This window comes from Anoplopoma fimbria, chromosome 3, assembly GCF_027596085.1.
Source record: "Anoplopoma fimbria isolate UVic2021 breed Golden Eagle Sablefish chromosome 3, Afim_UVic_2022, whole genome shotgun sequence".
Taxonomy (NCBI): domain Eukaryota; kingdom Metazoa; phylum Chordata; class Actinopteri; order Perciformes; family Anoplopomatidae; genus Anoplopoma; species Anoplopoma fimbria.
In genome coordinates this window covers 20893977-20913954 of record NC_072451.1, presented here as the reverse complement: position 1 = coordinate 20913954, position 19978 = coordinate 20893977, and the positions used below count along the sequence as shown (strand labels likewise).

At 40.3% G+C, this 19978-nt stretch overlaps 1 protein-coding gene across 3 annotated transcripts; it reads right to left on the bottom strand.

The window, feature by feature from the left end:
- Positions 1 to 7617: 7617 nt before the first annotated feature.
- Positions 7618 to 19502, bottom strand: LOC129113630 (WW domain-containing adapter protein with coiled-coil-like). Of its 3 annotated transcripts, none has more exons than XM_054626042.1 (13): positions 19348 to 19502; positions 18670 to 18703; positions 17881 to 18070; positions 17247 to 17338; positions 14712 to 14827; positions 14401 to 14498; positions 13888 to 14166; positions 12288 to 12404; positions 11615 to 11763; positions 11354 to 11445; positions 10593 to 10773; positions 9980 to 10107; positions 7618 to 9085 (listed from the first exon to the last, which is right to left on the bottom strand). In XM_054626042.1, exons 1-13 carry the CDS (start codon positions 19410 to 19412, stop codon positions 9016 to 9018), a joined length of 1611 nt encoding a protein of 536 aa, XP_054482017.1. In that variant the 5' UTR covers positions 19413 to 19502; the 3' UTR covers positions 7618 to 9015. The 3 variants fall into 3 exon arrangements, with proteins under 3 accessions (XP_054482017.1, XP_054482024.1, XP_054482031.1); XM_054626049.1 differs by having other exon boundaries at positions 19165 to 19440; XM_054626056.1 differs by lacking the exon at positions 12288 to 12404.
- Between the last annotated feature and the right edge of the window lie 476 nt (positions 19503 to 19978).

Sequence of the window (19978 nt, the reverse complement as noted above, 5' to 3'; positions counted from 1 at the left end):
TTGACCTGTATTATGAAAGAGATGTCTGTAAAACTGTTGACAGGCTCCTCGAACTGCAAACAAGGACAATTATAACTCTTTCCATTATGACTATTTGATCCATGAAGGTAATATATTTAAAAAAAATACCAAGAGCCCAGAAAAGAGAGTTTTATCTTAAGTGGCCAAGAGATAACGCGTGGGAAAACACTCCTGCCCAAGGGCAGTGCTGCTAAAAGTACAATGCACGGCACAACAAGCAAGAAGTACCAGAAGCTAGAAAACAAAACATTTTGGTTTATGTGCCCAGCTAGCAATGCTCTTGTGTTCTCTACATGTTGCATCCTACAATGTTTAAATTTAGTTTAATTCATCATAATAACTGAGTACCTTCTTAGACTTTGGCCTTTAGTTCTTATGATATATTCAGGGGTAGGACTGGGAGTTTATGATGTCTAATTCTATCATATGTTAAGCAACTTAAGCTTGATATCGTTGTAAATGACTGAACTAAGTTAGTTTTCTGACTTTCTGGCTCTTCTTTAGCCTTTTTGTGCTACATTTTCATTATCCTGTTACTGGCCTGTTCAAACTTTAAAGGCCCACTGATGAGGCAGCATACTATTGGCTGTTGAAGCACCTATTTACGCTACTCCCTAAATAAAACCTCTCTTAACAAAGAGAAACTTGGAGCTCCGTGAGCTGTACAAAAGTGCTGTTATTATTTGAAACAATAAGAGTTTTATAATGCAATTATCCCCCAGCTAAATGGCCATTGTTCCTGGAAGGCTGATTGGTCCTGTCGAATGGTGCTTCCAGCTGTTCTTAGTTATTTATTTTTATTAAGCATTAACATTTAAAGTCCAGCTGCAGAGTACAATGTCATGGCATTTTCAGTTTCATTATTGCACCTCTGGTGGATATTGTCAGCGCATGGCTTTTCCAAATGACACTCTCTCTTGGCCTGGGGTAGAATGAGTTTATTGGTACTCAGGTACGCAGGTTTTGGATGGGCTAATAGGAAATGACAATTAGGTTTTACAGTACATCTGTTGCTTTATTCAAAATACTAAGTTGACGAGGTTATAGCTTTATAGTGAAATCACAGTAAAAAGAAGCGGATAGAGTTCTTATAGGAATACAAGCGAATCAGGCTGTGCTGAATCCAGTTCACAAGGAGCAAAAAAGGGAGTTGTTGAACAATTATTAAAAATAAAACACAAAAGACCTTCTCATAAAACCCTGTTTGAAACGTTAGGAAAATGCCACATATCTCGCCTACAATTATTCACACTATGTTGCACTGAAAATCTTAATCTTCTTCTTCTTCTTCTTCTTCTTCTTCTTCTTCTTCTTCTTCTTCTTCTTCTTCTTCTTCTTCTTCTTCAATGTTACAGTATTGGTGTATAAGAAAATATGTCAATGTCATATGAAGGCTGGCTCATGTTGGCTGCAAAGTACCCAACTCCATCCTTCCTTGCTTAGAGTCATGCATTACCTTGACAGGTAGTCGATGTAATTGAGAAACGACTTGCTAAGACAAGTGAAAGATATCTAGCACAATATGTAAGACAAAAGTATAAACGTTTCTGCATACATTTGTTGAAATGCTACCCAACATCTTTTGAATAACTAAGCAATATATGCATATTTATGCGAATGCTGTAATTGGTGTAACTGAATGAAAAAGAGGAATATCATCAGGTTTGTCAAGCAGGCCTGTCCTGCCAACACAAGTTGGATCAAATGATTACATAGTTAATTGCAATAATTGGTCTGTACACCAGTACACTCAACTGACACTGCACAAATATGACTTACCCCTGTTAATGGACCAGTTTCCTCCATAAGACCATGTGCTTGCAACAACCCAACCAAATAGCTACAAAACTATTCAGTATAAGTAAACAGTCTTAAACTCTATAGACAGTTAAGACAATGGAGGCCCTACTTAGGACCCAATCATGCATCCCTTTCTTTTCAATCAGAGTCCCTCGTGGCTGTTTTTGGCTGCTTCAGTAACTTCAGTATAATGGTCTTAATTTGTAAGTCTCGCTGGGCTGCCTGCCATAAGCCCCAACCATGAATCCTCCAATGGGAGTGAGGTGATAATTGGAGACATTCAGATCCACAGCAACCTTCAGCACCTCCCGAAGGCATCTGACTTTTCAGCTTCACTTTCCAGATTTGTCTAGTTTCATAACAAGTCAACCTCTTTCCATCAACCGTTAAATCTTTGAAGATTTAAACCTAAGAATATCAGAACCATATTCCAATACAAGCAACCTTTGACGTTTCTTTCATCTCCAATTTAGAAACCTTCATGAGTCTTAGTTTACCCTCTGGCCAAATATTAAGAAGGCATCTGATAAATGGCCAAATATCTTAATGTTCATTGCTTTTACATATTGTGGTTAAAGCACTCATTTGCTCTATGGATGCATCACAGATAGATGTTAGACTCACACTTGGATCACAGCAGCCCACAAGGAGCTCCTTTTCTCTGTGACTTCATCAGTAGGCCTGACCACTGACTAACAGCACTCCCCTGTGGTAAGTCTGTATTGTTACAGTTTCTCACTGTCCTAGTGAGACGGCCAAGACCAATATCCTGCATAGTTGATGCCTTCATCCATTTATATATGTGCATATGTGGATTTTTATTCATATATGCGTTATGTGTAACTTCTATCTTGCACACAGCCAGGCCTAAGTATAAATGTATAAATAAGCAGGTTTGTGTCAGGTGGTCATATTTATCTGACTGCCAGGTAAAGCAATCCGTTGCTACTCTAATTTGCTCACTACCTCTGCTTTGTAGATATTTTGAGATGTAACTTATTATCCTGAGATGTCTTTGCAAATTCATCTTGCCTCTGTGATTTCTACACAAGCTATTTTTACTAGGATGAACGTCTTGTTTTCCAACATAATAATTCTGTGAAATCATCAGCTAATTATGTTTTTATGCATTCTGTGTACAAGTCATTTAAAAGATGAGCCATCACTGTGTAGATAGACCGATTTCAGACGTCCCCTTGCTGTGAAAATGTAGATTAGTATAATAACAAAAAATTCGTACAGGCACTTGAGGAAAAGGCAATTCCAATTGTGAGTGTGTTCGTTGTAATTTTGAGGTTCCCTGTCTCAGAGAGGATGAGTTGTGATTTGAATAGTTTATGAGACAATGTTTCCATTGGTAAATGACAAATCTCCCACGGTACTGCAGAGATCACCGAGTGCTTGAAAACAGACTTTTCCAGGTATGAGGGGGTTATACTTAAGGCATTGTTTGGAAATATGTGCTCATGTGACAATGTAAAGCAATATATTACAAAACTCCTTTCTTGCTACTTTCTTATGTCATTGCAACATGTGAATCATTGTGATCTTAAAGCCCTGAAAACTGGGTTGGTATCTTGAGTATTTCTCTTTAACAGTAAATAGTCTATGCTTTAGTTAAACCTGCAATAATTGTAGCTGTTAACACAACACTGACTCATCATCACTTTTTAAGTTGATATTGCAAACCTGTGAGCAAACAGTTGCTTATTTACACATCCAGCAGACACAGTCACATTAACATTCATTTTGTGTTCTGTCTCCGGCCACCTAATAAATGTAAGTCTGAATAAAGAACTGAATGTTCTCCATAACTCCTGAGGAAAATATCTGTTTCTTTAGTTGATAAATGCTCCTCTATGCTCACTTCTCCTCTATAAAAAGTTCTGATGAGAGCGTTGAAAGTCAACCGAGACATTAAAATAGTTGACTGTAAAATCGAAACAATGAACTGAAAGATGCTAAAAAGCTCCATACAGCTGAGGCGAACTGCAGAGTCAGATGATGATTCTGCTAAATTCCCATTGGTGCACAGAAGCGAGAAAAGCATGTAAACCTCTCAGGTAAAATAAGAGAAATGTTGGGCTCATGAAGGAACCAATGGTTCATAGAGAAAAAATATATTTCTCAGGGCCTTTAATATTGACAGTAATCTTAAATGTGCTGCCCACGCGTCTGGTGGCCCCTAAGTTGAGATATTACATCACAAGATTTGATTTATAGCACACCAACAAACTTTTAATAACTGCCAACCAGCACCCGTGATCATAAATCCACAAGTGAAGAAACGAAATCGAAGGTATAGTATGTACTAAAATCTTGCCAACACGTGTTTCATTTAGAGAGGTCCCGTACAGTTATTACACACGCCCCAGTCTGCCCTCACATGTCTCAATGACAGTCTAAAAACCGTGTGAGCCTTACAACTCACTGGCCACCAGCTCTGTCATTTATCAAAAGTTTTACAATGTCAACCAAAGCACACACCCCTCCCCCCCCTTCGATGTGGAGTTCAGCCTGAGGGGAGATCGGTCACCTTAACGTAACCCCCTCTGGCTGTGACGATGGGAGAGGAGTAGCAGGGAGTCAATGATGTCGGGGTTGGAGATGGTCCGTGGAAGGGTGAGGAAGATGACAAGGACTGAGGGAAAGAGTGGTGGATAGAAAGACAAGCAGAAAAGGGTGAGAAGAGGAGGGGAAAACCAGGCTGGTGAGATAAGAAGAGAGGCGGACAGAGGGAAAGGGGTTAATTGAAGAGAGGAGGGGAGAGGCGATGAATGGAGGAACGAGGCTAATGGCAAAGCCCACAGCTGGCTCGCTTGGATTAGTGGGGACTCATAACTCATAAATAAACCTGTGACAGCGATAAATATAGTATGACAGGTCATCAGCACATTTCCAAAGTCCCCCAAGGACAGCGCTGGCCACAGGGGGCATAGGACAGGGGGACTGCCCAGTGACTCACACATCGTGACTGATGAGCGGCCGATTGCGGATCAACATCACAAAAAATCCCCAGGGGAGAACAAACTGAACACAGAAGGTAAGAGTAGATGAAGATGCCCTTTAACCTGCGCTGGATGAAAGGAACGGTGAGGGATGGAAGACAGCAGCGATGGGATCTATCACTCACCTGAGGTGGACATATATTGGTTCTTATATAAGGTGACAGGGAACAAGTCTTTCAGGGTTTAAGGAATGATATGGAGTGCAATGTTTCTGAGCTGCCTCAAGGGCCTAAAGAGCAATATATTGTCCAGAGTGCCTTTGACAGAATTTTTTATTCCTGCTGACTTTGGAAAAATTGTTCAAACTTATAATTTGGAATGATGAAACAGGTCTGGAAAAGTGAAAAAAATAATAAGTGAAATGACAATGCACTTTCCTTACCCATAAAACTTTTTTTTTTGTCACATTGTCATTGCTTTGGTACTGATAATATTTTACTTTCTTATCATATACTAAGAAGTAATTGGTGAAATTTTGCATTTACAAAAGAAGAAGAGAGAAAAAAAAAAAAAATCTCTCTACAATCAATGCAGGCACGTGTTAATACTGCAGAAGAAATAGTGACTTGCAAAAGTTTTTTCAAGGGTGGATAAAATAAAAAGAGGGGGGAACCAGTCACAGAGGGTAACAATTACCCAGCATGCCCTTCTGGCTTTCAAACAACTGACTATCAGGGATTGTTTGGAGAGGTTTGTCAAACCGAGGTACAATGTCAGCTCATAATGATTGTTGTTTGGAAGTCAGATAGAAATAAACAAGATAAATAAAGTGGTTATTATCTCAAATCAGACTCATCCTAAAATGAATGGGTCCACTCAGAGTCGTAGATCACATAATGAAACAGAGGGTTTTTTAATTGTGTTTACTGCTTTGCTGGTGATGGAGCAGAAACGATAATGACGTTTGCAAATTGGTTTGTAATGAGAGCAGCACAACGCAAACTCTGCCACGCTCCGTGCCCTCTGATAACACTGAGGAAAAACTGCTGATGCATCAACTAAAAGTCTCAAGTGCAGACTCTCTTGCGCTTACATTAAATGGTTCTAAATGAAATTGTGGCTACATTTTAAATGCCTAATAAGCAGTTTAAGATGGTATAAAAAGATGAATTTGCGCCAAATGTGAAGGGGCCAATGCTGACCGGTGCATACAGAGGAGTTCCTTTGTTCGATGTGGAACCCTAAACCTTCCTCACAGTACTGCTGGATCTCAACAACTGAGTTCTTCTACTTAGTAAACAAGAATATTCTAAGTAGCATTGACACTTTGCTCACGCTCATTCTTGCAATTAATTGAAATTGAAGGTATGTATAAGACGCAAATTAAACATTTCAAACACATTTAATTATCATCAAAACATATTATTATTATTACATATTATTATCTCAGGTACCTCAGTGGTTTTGAGATGTGTCCTGCCAACACTCTAATATGATTTTTGTTTGTGGTGCTTCTGGCATTGAAAACCTACATTATCTATTCCTATTACCATTTATTGACATTATTTTGCCATTTTAAATGCTGGTCTGACCAGGCCTTATAGTGTGTCTGTTAGAGGGCACCCACAAGCTTAAACTCTTAAATGTCCTCCTCAGTACAAATCTTGTTTCAAAATTCTATAGGGACCAAATCAATCCTTATCAAAATGATTGTGTGCCTTTAAAAAAAAGAAAAAAAAAGAAAATCAGTTGGCCTTTATATATCAGATATCTTTCAAATATCTATGTAGGAATTGGCCTCAAAAATCAGGTATCTGTCAGGCTCAAATCACTATCATTGTCATCACTTAGTATATTTTGATATCCATTGGCAAAGGAGATGCAGTTTAAAAAAAAACAACCAAGTATTTTACATTATAAAGAACAGCTGTATAAGTATGACTCCTCTGAAAGTTTGCCAGGAGCGAGTGTGTGTTCACTGCTGTTCAGAGAGCAGCACAAAGCTCTCAGGCTCACGGTGGAGCTGTGCAAGCAGGAAAAGCTGCTGAGGTGTTCTAACTGAAGGCCAACTGCAATGGCATCCTAGATAAACCACTGTGGGTGAAAAACTTTGACATTTTGTAACCCCCCCATTTTCAACAGTTGTTTTACCATCTTGTGCTTTTGTCTTTTCCATCAGCAGCTGTTTTATCATCATCTATCATATTTGTACCTTTCGGGTGCATTGCCTCAGGGTTGGCCCGGAATAATAACACGGGTCAACTCAGTTCAGATTTTAATCCAGCCTTTGGCTTTAGTTAAGGCTACATTTTACATGATGACATGCTCAGTAATAGGTTTTTAATCTGATAAGAGCTGAGAGAACAAAAATGCACACATAAGCAGAACCAGATTTATGGTAAGATTGCTCAACGTCTCTTCCTTGTGGCCATAAATGGAGCTGCACTCCTTCAGACACTACAGATCCTCAACAGTGATGTGCTGCAAGTGAATCTGTGCAACCATGGAGACGGCTACATCTCTCAAGTCAGTGACAAAGTGTATGATATGGTCTGATCCCAGCGACATACATTTCCCACAGCTGTCAGCCTAACCCTCCCCTAGGTGCGTAATTACACACTTTCATAAAGGAAAATTACAAAATGCATAATTCATCAGGAAATGTACTCACGGCATTCAACGCACACAGATGCAAGCAAACACACACACACACACACCAACTTTAACAGATTCCAGAAGAGGTGAAAAGTGAGTAACAGCTAAGCAAGAGGTGTGGTATAATATTTTATTCTCATATTTTATGGAATACAAAGCCCCCAACCCCACCGCCCCCACCCCCCATCCCCCAACCCCAAAGAGTGTGCACATCAGATCTGGTGGAAACTACTCAGGGACAAGGAAAAGAACAGGCGAGAGACAAAAGGAAGTTGTTTCATGGGCGTGGAAGTGTATGACTGCAATTTAAATTGTGTTGTTCATATAAAAAGTATACCCTCTCATCATGAATGAACCCTTTTAAAAAAAGCAGCCATATCAGGCTCGAGTCAGTTGATAAAAGGGCTGCAGCCATGACAGCTGAACAGAAAATGATTAATCAAAAAACGAGTTTCCTTTTTGTAAAAATAAAACTTCTTTCCGTCGATCTTTTCCATTACGACAACAATGAAGTGTTCAATCGTGTGCAACAATAATTTAGCTTTACATGGCTGTAGATTCAGTCGCCTTTCCATTGTTTTACAAAATATCTTGCTAAGCTGCACAACAGGAATGAATTTTTTCCCCAATCTGACTTGGGAGAGAAACAAAATAATAGTTACACGCACACACAAATAAAAGACAAATAGCGGAAGGGATAAGAAAGCAGCCAGCAGGGCTGCAAATTAATGCAACCCTCATATGTACTAGCAGCCAACTTAGGTCCAATAATGTAGGCTTTTCCAAAATGGCTTTGAAACATCTGGAGTGTGTTTGACAGCTAGCCAAAACGCCCCCAGTGAATCTGTACCACTGGAACCATAACGCAGATTCCCATTGACTGGGAGAAAATAACTGAAGCACATTTAAGTATTTTTCAGAAAAGGTCTGGCCAAAAAGGTCTTTGCTAATCTCATGACATGTAAAACCAACCAGATCAAAGACACACTGGGATGGCAAAACCACGGACAAGTATAGTGAATTAAAAATAACATTAGTAACATCACTGCCATTGAATCCATACATTTCAATGAATGACTAAGTCCATTTCAGAAGATTGGGGAGACTCCCCAGAACCATGTCACACCAATTATCATGACACGGTTTGTTTTAGTTCATCGTTCCCAAGAATTAATTGTAATCTTTTCCTGACCACTACACATCAAAACACACCAGAAAACAAGTTAACCCAATACAATACACACAATCCAAGGTTCACAGTCCGAGAAGGTGCTGTTTGAAAAGAGCCTCAGGTCCTCTATGTCCGCGTGTTAAAGTGTCCGACTTGGTGAACTGGCAGTTTCACCTTTTAGCAAGAGCAATTCATGTGGTGGACACTGAAAAAAGACATTTTTAAAAAAAGAAGAGAAGAAAAAAGACATGTTCAGGATAATGGAGCTTCACCTTGTCAGCCATGTCTTATTTGTCTTCCAACAGCTTTTCTCAGTTGCTCTGGTAGGTGAGAATAAACAGGCTGTAGCAGCTTGCCGTCCATGTCTATTCCTCTTCTACAATCTGTATTTCAATCCATCCATCCATCTATCCCAGGTCCTCACACCATGTAGGAGTTCTGGTTCTTCAGCTTGTCGAGCTCTTTGCTCTGCTGCCTCAGAAACAGGATTCTGTAGTTGAGGAGAAAATAAACAAGTGAATAATGGATGGGCAGTCATGAAAACACCCTGCAGATGAAATTGCTTTAGGAAAAAAAAAAAGACAAAACGATTAGACCATTCCACACACCGAGGTCAATAAATCAGATCAATAAACTGGTAGTCAGTGCCCTTATACAATGTCGCAACCGTTGACTGTCCCACTGAGATTTTTTGTTTTCTTAATGATTGAGGTTGATGCTCACTGTTTTTGTCCCGCTGCTCTTGTGGACAGAGTCAGTTGCAGACTTACGTCTTCTGTTGGATGGTGAGTTTTAAGATGGGAGTGTTGATTTGTGATGTTTCTATCCTTAGTCCCGACTTGTTTATTGCATAGCTTTCGAAAATCAATTAGTTCAGGCTTTATGGCTCTCAATTTTCATTTTGTTGAAAATGAACAGAATCGCAAAGTGTATTTGCATTGTTTTTGCCAACAAGAGAGGACATCTATCCAGCTGCAGTTTGGGCTCCACTGGTAATTACTCCGGCTGTACCGAATAGTTTGAGGCTTCATTCATAACATTGACATTCAAATTATTATTATTCATGTCACAGAAATCTAGAATGCAATAGTCCTCTCTCTCCCTCTCTCTTCTCTCTCTCTCTCTCTCAAACGCATTTAGAAAGAGGTGCTGTGTCCTCGTCTCTGTACATGTCTTAGTCCAAAGTCAAAATTTAGAAGATAGATGTTATCTGCCTTTCAAAAACTACATTTTTACTGCAGGCAAAAACTGTTTACCCTCCCGCATGCACTTTTATTAACTGGGCGGTCTAGCAGCAGTCTAACATTGTGGCAAAACAATATGAATCTGTGATGTGAATGTCCTCATCAGCTGAAGGGTGATGAAGATGTAACATTCGCCTCACCTCTGTTCCCTCAGTGTGGCTTGAATTTCACACACTCTGACCAGGGAGCGGAGGTTTTTCATCTCTGTGCAGATCTCAGACATGTACAAGCTGCCCATGTTGTGGATGTCCTCCCGCAACCGAGCCGCCTGACGGAGAGAGGTGAAGGCATATCGTCAAGTCATGACTATAGGTTTTAAAGTCAAAAACAAACGTTGAAATTTCATCAATACTTTGTAAAACAAAAGATCAACACTGGCTCACTGATTCTGAATATATCAAAACTCATTGAGCTAAACTTTTATTCTTGACCTTGGAAATATCAATTCTACAAGGAAAATGACCATCACAAGGACCACTTGGTTGGACTTTACAGAGTTTTCAACCACAACTTTCTCATAGCAATTCCTCATCAGAAGAAGTTGTCATGGAGATGATTTAGCGATTATGGATTATATTATGATTATGGTTCCTCTGCGAAAACAACAAATAAGTGGACCCTGTGATGACATTTTTTTTGTCAAAGACTTAAAAGTCAAAATTTTGGCCGGCAGTTATGCTTCAGTACTAACTTAGAATACTTTAACAATTGTACAATGCTCTGTACCGTGTAAATCTCTGTGTTGGACAGTACCTGTTTCTCAGTGTTCTCTGAAGGCCATCCTTGGATATGTCTGATGAGGCTCTCATCAAAATGAGTTGCCAGGCTAGGGGTGAAGGAGCCGGGTTCGGCCTGGGTTTGGCTGGTGCTGCCGGAGGGAACATGGGCCAGCGCAGCACCAGATAGGTTTGATCCCGAGCACAGAATCTCCTGGCTGATGGAGCGAGACAATTGATTACCGAGATGTGGACGGTGTAAATAAAATCACACTGCAGTTTCCCCAATGGTGGAATACTGCCGTTTGGGCATATTAGTCACGGATACTACGGATTATTCAGTCCATGGCATTTATTTCTCCCCATTTATTATCACAGAATACCTCAAACACAGCTCATCATATTTTGATTACATTTGGGTGAATAACCAACCTCACCAATGTGTTTAACACTGTCATGAAAAGTCAAAGCAAGGCGCTAGAATAGTATGTAAAACATACTTCAGGTCCAGAGAACTACATAATTAGAAGAGGTGAAAGTGTTGTTGTTTTTTTTTTAATGATTTTAAATTTTACAAAGTACACAGGCTTCTAACAGGCAGTGCATTTGTTACTCTAAATAATACAAAGACGTCTTTGTAACATCCTTCTACCAAACAAATGGTCCCTTTGAAACATGACCCATGCTGCTATCGAAGTCTGTAATTCAGATGTGAAAAGCCTTCTTGGTTTTTATTTATTTACTTGCTTGCTTTACCTCCGGGCAATTTATCATCACAAACAAAATAATGTCTTCTACCTTCTCTGCTGGAGAATTCTGGGGTCCTCTGGGCGCTTCTCTGTGGTCTGAGACTGGGGGACTGATCCTTGTTTACCTGAAGACATGCTGCCCTGAAGAGGGAGGAACAGACGGCAAGAGAGAAATGAATGGGAATGAAAACAAAAAAGAGGAGAACCAGGATGAAAAGATGGTACAGTGAGGGTGAGTCATGAGAAAGGGGAAAGCACCCCTTCATTCTTCAAATTGGACTTTTCTTTTACTTTTGGTTCTGCGACTCACCCTTGTTTGTGAGGATGTGATGCTGCCAGGGTGCACGCCCAGAAGTGATTTCTGGTTGCTCTGTGGCGTGCCGTTCCGCGGTGACACGTACGGCCGCGGTGATGATGCATCAGACGTCAGGGAGACCGGGGACTGACTGGAGTGCTGGGCTGAAAGGGGGAAGAAGAGGTTCATTACTTTGTTTTCCTTTTGTTTCAATCATCTTACACATGTAAAAATACAGAATGTTAGCCGTGACGAATATCAAGAAATTGAAAACCCAAAGCCTGCAGTAATTTTCTTGCTTGGAGTGAAGAATAGCACAAATATGAATAATCAGTTTAGCAACAAGGCAGCCAAAAATCTGACAACAACAAGCAATTTAGAAGGCTTGTCATGGACTACGGTTTTCAGCTCAGACTTGTGTCAACTTTCTCTGGCACACTGGTTGCGATTGCTATGCAACACATCCTCTGTTCCAACAGTGGGGGCTCATTGGAATACATGGGAGGACATCTTTTGCTTTTACTCGTCACTCTGAAAAATCCCTTAAGGCATACACACAGTTCACTTACATTAAAATGAAGAACAACTAATCCTGTCTTACACTTCCTTTAAAAACATGATTTGCAGAAACTGTTGAAAAAAATGTTGTTTGTGTAGCAGATGGGGAGAAAAAGCGAGGCGGCCGTACCTTGATTGGAGTGCTGAGCAGCTGAGAGCAGAGCAGTGATGTTGAAAGCAGGTCCAGCAGCGAGGAGCTTATGAAGCACAGACCGCAAGGAAGCTTGGGTGACAGCAGCTGCCAAGACTGGAGGGAGGAAAGAGGAAATGTACGCACACACACACACACACACACACAAAAGTACACAGGTGAGTGAGCAAGGACACACAATAGGTGAGTGCACAAACACGCACAGTTAAATCAAAAAACACAGTTCAGATGAGAAAAAATTAATAATAATAATCAATGGAAAGATTCGTCTTTTCACCGGAACAGGAGTCGGTCCGTTTGTGTGTCATTTTACCAGCAAACGGCTATTAAACAACGAGCTCCCGCAGAATAGCAAGAACTTCTCATTATTAATAACAAGTGCACGCCGTGGTTAGTTCCAGCAGAACACAGTCACCCATTAATAACAGGATCAAAAACACACACGGATAAGGGATGGAAAAGATATTGACTTTCTTTTGCGGTAAAAGCCGCTGTGTGAACACAGACTACTGCATTGGCCCAAACAAAATATGACTGATTATGTTTGTAAAAAGACAAAAAATAATAAAAGAACTAGTCCTGTTAGGCTGCGTTAACACTACGAGCGAGTCGGCAACATTCTACAAGTGGTTTTCAATGGAAGCCTGTTTCATGGAGCGACAGACTGAAGCTCGACACTTGTTGCTGCGTGACTGGGCGATGTACTACAAATCAACGTTGAGCTGGTCTCCAATGATGCGGTGAAGCGTCAAACAATCATAGGTTTTTGTTTCACCCTGTTCCATTACATCAAAAAAAAAAGAAAAAAAGAAATGCCAGTTCCCAGTGCTATTTATCGACATAACCAAGTCAACAAGCACTTAAGCAAAACTATCTGTGACTTGCTGACAATGTAACAGGCCACATTTGACCGTTTTGTTGCTTTTGTCGCTCGCAGCGTGAACATAGCATTTGGAAAGATTCCCTAAGACACTTAATCCAAGGAGATAACTCCCTTTCTTGAAGCTTTTTTCTCAGAAACACTCTCACAAAGCTGTCAAAAAACAATATTTAATTTGTGAAGGAGGTTATTCTCGGGTAACACTTTACATTGGCCTTGAGAACCTCCTGTGTCTTTCACTAACTCTGAAAGACACTCTATTAGTTGGACTTTGAAAGCTTAACATTAACAACAATAAAGCTACAAACAACCCATAAAACATCACCCTCTGTAGGAGCCGGTGTTATACTGCTACTCTCTCCATTTAGAAAGATATTTCAGATATACGTCTCGTCAATGAATATACTAAAAAAAACATAACTTCAGAATGTTTTATTTGGGCCAATGATAATCTTAAGGGGACACTGGGATCCAGTGTGAAGTAGCCATGTTAATGCAATGCAGTAGCCACATATATGTTATTTTATTTGTTATAGAGGATCACAAAAGGCTCAACAGGTTACATTTAAGCAATTATGTGTAGTAAATTAAAATTCAAGCCTTTGGTGACCCTGGTGGTACTACCGAAAAAGACACTATGGAACACAGCTGTGTTAAAAGTGACATCTTGTGTTTCTTTGATATTTTTTGATCACTCACCCTCGTTGAGTTTAGCCATGTCCATGCTGCCGTTGTTCATCTGCAGAGCAGCCTGCAGCGCCGGGAGGAGCTGATGCAGAAGGGCTGGGTCCTGCAGAAGCGCTGGTGACGGGGATTGGACCGACTGAGGCACCTGCCCCGAAGAGGAGGAAGAGGCGGAGGACAAGGCGGAGGGGGTGGAACCTAAAGCACCAGGAGCAGAGTTCAGGCTCTGAGAAGAGGAGGAAGAGGAGGAATGGCCGGAGTTTGATGCTGTGGACTGGTCCCCTGATGTGGTCTCTGGGGAGACGAGCAGGAGAGCAAAGGATTGATTAACACAATATATATCAGGGAGAATTTGTGCACCAGACAAATGTAGTAAATTAGAGTAAAAAAAAAAAATCTCAAATATCTATATATTCAATATTTCACCAGAAAGTAATCAACAGAAGAAGCTAGCCACACTGTTGGACAAGACGACTACTGAAAAACCTGAACCGCATTGCTTAAGTTTTATAATTCTGCTTTACTTACTTGTTGAGGCTTTGTCCTGCAAGGCCTCTTGTCTGTAGTCCATGTCTCTGGGGAAACTATTTGCCGCCATCTTGACTGGGTCTTTCTGTCGTTGTTCCCTGAAGCAGATTAAGCAGAAAGCAACAGTGACAATGTGCAGGATGCAGTTAGACTCTGTATGCTAAGCTAATGATAGCATGTGAAGACCGGTGCGCTGCGTGATCTAATGTAGGACTCTGCATGAGAATGAGCATCACGATTACTGCTTCAGGTTAAATATTGAATTGTCTCTCCGTGTACATATGTAGTAATGTCTTTTTAACAGGGCTTACCTCTCCAACAGGTCCTTGGGCTTCTCCCACTGGGAGACCTCAGTTCTACAGTTGTAGTAGTACTTCTTCCCAGAGGAGCTGATGTGTTCTGTCCAGTCATCTGCTGGCTCCTGGTGCTGAGAAAGACAAGACATGGGATGTTATTAAGACCAATACACAATACGACTTCTAAAAGAATAAAGGCAACTTGTCATGAGTCAAAGTTTTCCGGCACAGTCTTAACATTTTTGGAAAGACTCCTGGGGATCTTGCAGCGTCACCAATTGCAAGCCGCAAGTACATTCCTTTTGATATTATTTCCCATCCTGCTCCTGGTGGAAATTTACAAGTAGAAAAACTGTTGGACAATAGAGCAGAAGCAGAAGCAGCTTTTTGCCACAGCTGCCCTTGTGTGTGCAGTGGCATGTCAAAGAGGCACTCTTATTCACTCCACAACTCTACCAGTTTCTCCTCATTTTCCACAGTCCAAGAGAAACTAGACCTGTGCACATTCTTGCGCAGTCCACTCCCTGTTTAATGGCTACCGGATTTTTCAGACCCTCTTAAGGACTGTTTTTCTAAAGAGCAACTAGCAACAAATTTAGCAACCTATTCAGACCGTCAGGACAAAAGCAAGCGATATATTCAAATATATTATATTGTAAGTCATCCCGATGCATGCTCCACAAGTAATAGCAGGGACCGGCTCATCTGCCAACAGTGTGGGGTCTCTCCCTCTCCTCTTTAGTATGTGCAAGGCAGGCAGGAGGACGCCACTCGTTGCAGGAATGGGATTTAACATTATATAATACACACACACCGCAGTCTGGTAAAGGACTCTAAAGATGACACCTATTGGATGTTACAATGTTCCTGTCATGAAATTCACTATATGCACGAGCCAAGACTAAAATTTAAAAGATTTTTATCTCAAGACGAGAAAAAGACTGACTTGAGACAGCTCAAACTGAGTTTTATGGCCACCTTATATCAAACAATCAAGATCACAGGAGCTGGACACAACTCTCATGATTTTAAGCCGACATTGGAAATTTGTTTGCAACAGTAAAATTGCTGGAAAAGTTGTTTGCAAGCTGAAAGCAGACATTACATTCTCTGCGATGGAGTAAATCATTTTTCAAGCTTTAAATGTTCATACTACATGTAAAAATGGCAACTACACATTTACAAATTGTAATGACTTGCAGGTAAATGGGCTATGCTCCTCTAAGGATAATGTTATGATTTCAAAAATGATCACAACATGAGACAATGCAAAAGTATCACTTCATATGAATTAAGTATACAAGTCAATTTTCCCTTAATTAGTAAGCATACTTGTTTATTTATTAGGTTGGCATTCCCTGACTTTCCACCCTCAGCAAATGGATAACAGCTTTTCAGTATGGATTGGAGCCGGTATGTTTAATATTAATGATATATGGCCACAATTCTAGTCAGTACAACAATTCCAGGAAGACAATGCACTTTGTCCCATCCTGTTTTTCCCGATTTACAATTGCACTGACTTCAAAACTGACTTTTGCAGAAGAGACTTGAGCCACAACATTATGTCGTGCTATATTACAAGACAACAATATAGATGTCCTTAATTAAGATAAATATGGACAGCAGTACTAATTGTTGATTAAAGTAGGTTTTTGGTATTATAAAAAACACAAAAAGGGATACTATTTTACAATAACTACTGCCACAAAAACAGCTTTTTTAATTGCAGTTAACGATTTTACATTAACTCGACAGAACCGAAAAATAATGTATAGTTTGGAACCGTCTTTGATTTATTTTGCATTGTCAACACCGCTGTCACTTACTGCTCCCGTCTGTTACGGCTCATAAATGTTCTGAGTGGTTGGCTACGCGGAGAACAGCATAGAGAGGTGGTGAGGGGGGTTTTGAGTCAATAAACTAAAGCAAAAGTTATTTTTGCAGCAGCTAACGGATAATCAAAGTGTATTTGGCCTCTGAACCTTAAAGTAGAGCAAAGCAGGGCAAGAAGGCATAATTATCAGTAGGCCTTAATAGCAAAGGATAATGTTTGATATCGTAATCTGTCTCTCTCCCTGTGTTCCTATCTGGATTTCATGATGGAAGCACCAAGGGGAACAAATGAGAAAAAACCTGCCTTTTGACTACACATTTGTCACAGTATAGCAGTAGACATTAACACCAACAGTTATATAGCCAGTATTTATTATGCTGATTAACCAATGTCCAACCAGACAATGATAAACATTGAGTATCTTGCTTCATTGCTCCGTTCAACCAGATACTGAGTGAGATATAATAGTTAAATATATAATAAGGAAGTCTAAAATCAAATCAGACTCTACAACTCTCGTTTAACTCTACAACAGGAGCCTGTTACATAAATATGATGTTTTAATCATGCATTCGTGTTGAGACAAAAAATGTCTGCACAGTGAGAGACGCCTCTATATAATGTCCCAATGCCGTGTTCCAAAGTAGCGCGACAGCCATTGCTACAGGAAATGCTGAGGGTATATCATCAGATAACAGTGGGCAACGTCTTACCCTGTCTGCAGGCTTGCTCTGAGTCGCATGCGACTCGGGGCCATGGTGGGAGCTGTTGTTGTGAGAGTTCTCCTGAGGAGAGCCGCTGGTCCCTGAAAAAGAGCCACTTATCAAGTCACAGAAGATACACAACGTCCTGCAGAGGCCTGAATCTAAGTAACAGCTGCAATTGCCAAATAAGAAACACTCCGTTTGAGATCGTTCTAGGTTTGCATTATTCACATTCACACAGCAGTAATAGCTATATTGTGATCTGATGGCAGTGAGATGACAAAATAATCTAAAACTTCACTTTGTTTTCCATCAAAGTTTCAGGATAAATGTTTTGCTTTTTGTCAAACTCTGCCCTCACGTTTGCTAAAAAATGATATGGGTTGGAGTGCATATTTGAAAAAAGAAGTCCACACAGAATGTCAGAGCTCATCAAACAATATCTAGATATTTGTGTACAAAATTGATTACAGTAAGCTGAGGCTGAGAACCATTAGTTTGCCTGCTTTCACAAAGATCTGATGTTTTTTTTTATTTGTCTGAGGTTAATGCAAGACCAAGATGCTGCCTTTTTCTTATAAAAACCCTTTAAGATAAAAAAAAAACTCCCATGCATGTGTTAGATGACCAGATCGGAGCTTACCATTTTTTCCTCTAACTGCGTTTGAGGTCTTCGCCTTGCCATGCCCCGTGCCGTCTCCATGTCTGCTGACAGGACTTTCGTCTGAGCGTCGCAGCATCTTGTAAGGGGGCGTGGGGTCCGATGAGCCATCGCGCACCTTGTCATAGCGGTGAAGGCTGCTGGACTGGCTCTTTGGCTGAGACTTATGGGTCTAGATTGAATAAAGCATTGCAGAAAGACGGTTGTTTTTTTCCCCTCATATTTTCCTTATTTTGTTTGAATAAAATATTTGTGTGAAATGTGTGTGTCTGTAACAAATATAAAAATATGAGTGTTGAGCCAATGTTATCTACCTTTCAGAATTTCCTGAATGCAGCCTATAGGAAGCCATTGGTTGTAAAGTTAATAGGCTGAAGAACTACACTGGTTTAAATGTGTGTCCTAACTTGACAAGGTTGATGCTACATCAACACAACACCCACTTAAGAGCAAATTTAAGCTTTACAAGAACATTAAACAAACTGCACCAGCAGTCAATAAGCATTTAGAGATAGTTTTGTGATAAAGTAAAGTTAATAAAATAGTCAACTGTTAATGTTAGTGGTTTATTTTGTTAAACTGTATTATTAAGTGGCAGTATAAGAGGGAGATTAACAGGAGGAGTTAGTGAGACCTGAATCATACTTTTCAAAATGAATGTTTGAGTAGGGATGCTGCATGCATTCTTTATTTATTTATTATTCACTACACCTTGATTGGCTGTGTCAATGGGACACAATGACAGGTGACTGTTGGATGTATTTGTCATACCTGATAGGATTGTGAATCCCTTCTGTCGTTGCACCTGTAAAAACACACATGGAACAAACAGTATTGTCAAACAGCTTCCATTTACACGGTGATGTGGATTCTGTTACCTTGGCAACACACTTTACGGCAAATTAGAATATTTAGCCGCCGTTAGCTCAAAGTTAGCTTGATTTGCACCTTAGCAACAGCTGTTTTACAAATATGTCACAAGTGGAAAATAACAGATCGAGTGTAAAACGTGTCGTGCATAAGGTGGCCTGAACACTAACCCTAACCATTACCACGACAGTTATCTGACGTTACGGCCACTTTTATTTAGTGGATAAGCTAAAGGAAGTAACCGGAACCCAGAGCTAATTGCAGGCAAGCTGTTAGCTGGTAGCACTGACAGCTAATGCGCGTTACAGGCAAACACGACCACCTATTTCACACATTAAAAAAAGATAAACCCTAGGAATAACTTTGATACATGTTATGGTTTTGAGCTGGATTTACCCATCGCTGACTCTTGTTGGTTTCCTTGCATACATCACCATCAAGGCCGTGGTGATGTGTGTGTGTGTGTGAGGGGGAACCGTGGCCTCCTGTCTATCTGCTCTCACAGTTCTCTTTTCTTCAGCTTCCTGATCTCTGGGCTCAATCTTTCCTGTTGTTACAAGACACCTACAAGCCGCTCACCGAGCACCAGCACTGCATAGCGGCTGGTCTTTATTGCAAACCGCCCTCAGTGCATCGTCTGACATCTAGTTGCGGTTTTAAGCTTTAGCTCGGCCGATGTTGCTCAGCGAAAAGCAGCAGAGTCAGGAGGAAACGGCGCAGACGAGCTCCGCGGTGGTGTTTAGCGGAAAAAAACTAGTTCCGGTTTGGTCTTTCAAAATAAAATAAGTATCGAGTAAGCTGCAGCTTCAACCTTATTAAGATAATTAGTACATTGAAGAAAAACTGCATTGCAAACACTTGTCTTTGGATAGATGCAATGTTAAACTAAAAAACAGAGTAAAAGAAAAATGACAAACTGTTTCACTAAAGGGGAAGGAATGAGCACTGAGACATTGCTGCATGTTTTGAAAACACAGTTTGTCCTTTCGAATAGAAAAAATAGAATATGATAATGAAATTATAAAATAAGTATCAAGTAAGCTGCAGCTTCAACCTTATTGAGTAAAGATAATTACTGCAATGAAGAAAAACTGCATTACAAACACTTGTCTTTGGATAGATGCAATGTTAAACTAAAAAACAGAGTAACAACAATAGACAAACTGTTTCACTAAATGGGAAGGAATGAGCACTGAAACATTGCTGTATC

Coding starts and splice junctions, on each gene's coding strand:
- LOC129113630 (XM_054626042.1), bottom strand. CDS start 19,412: ATGTCAGACGATGCACTGAGGGCGGTTTGCAATAAAGACCAGCCGCTA. Junction 17,339..17,880: donor CGCAGTTAGAGGAAAAAATG/GTAAGCTCCGAT, acceptor GCTCTTTTTCAG/GGACCAGCGGCTCTCCTCAG. Junction 12,405..13,887: donor CATGGCTAAACTCAACGAGG/GTGAGTGATCAA, acceptor TCCTCCCTCCAG/TCTTGGCAGCTGCTGTCACC.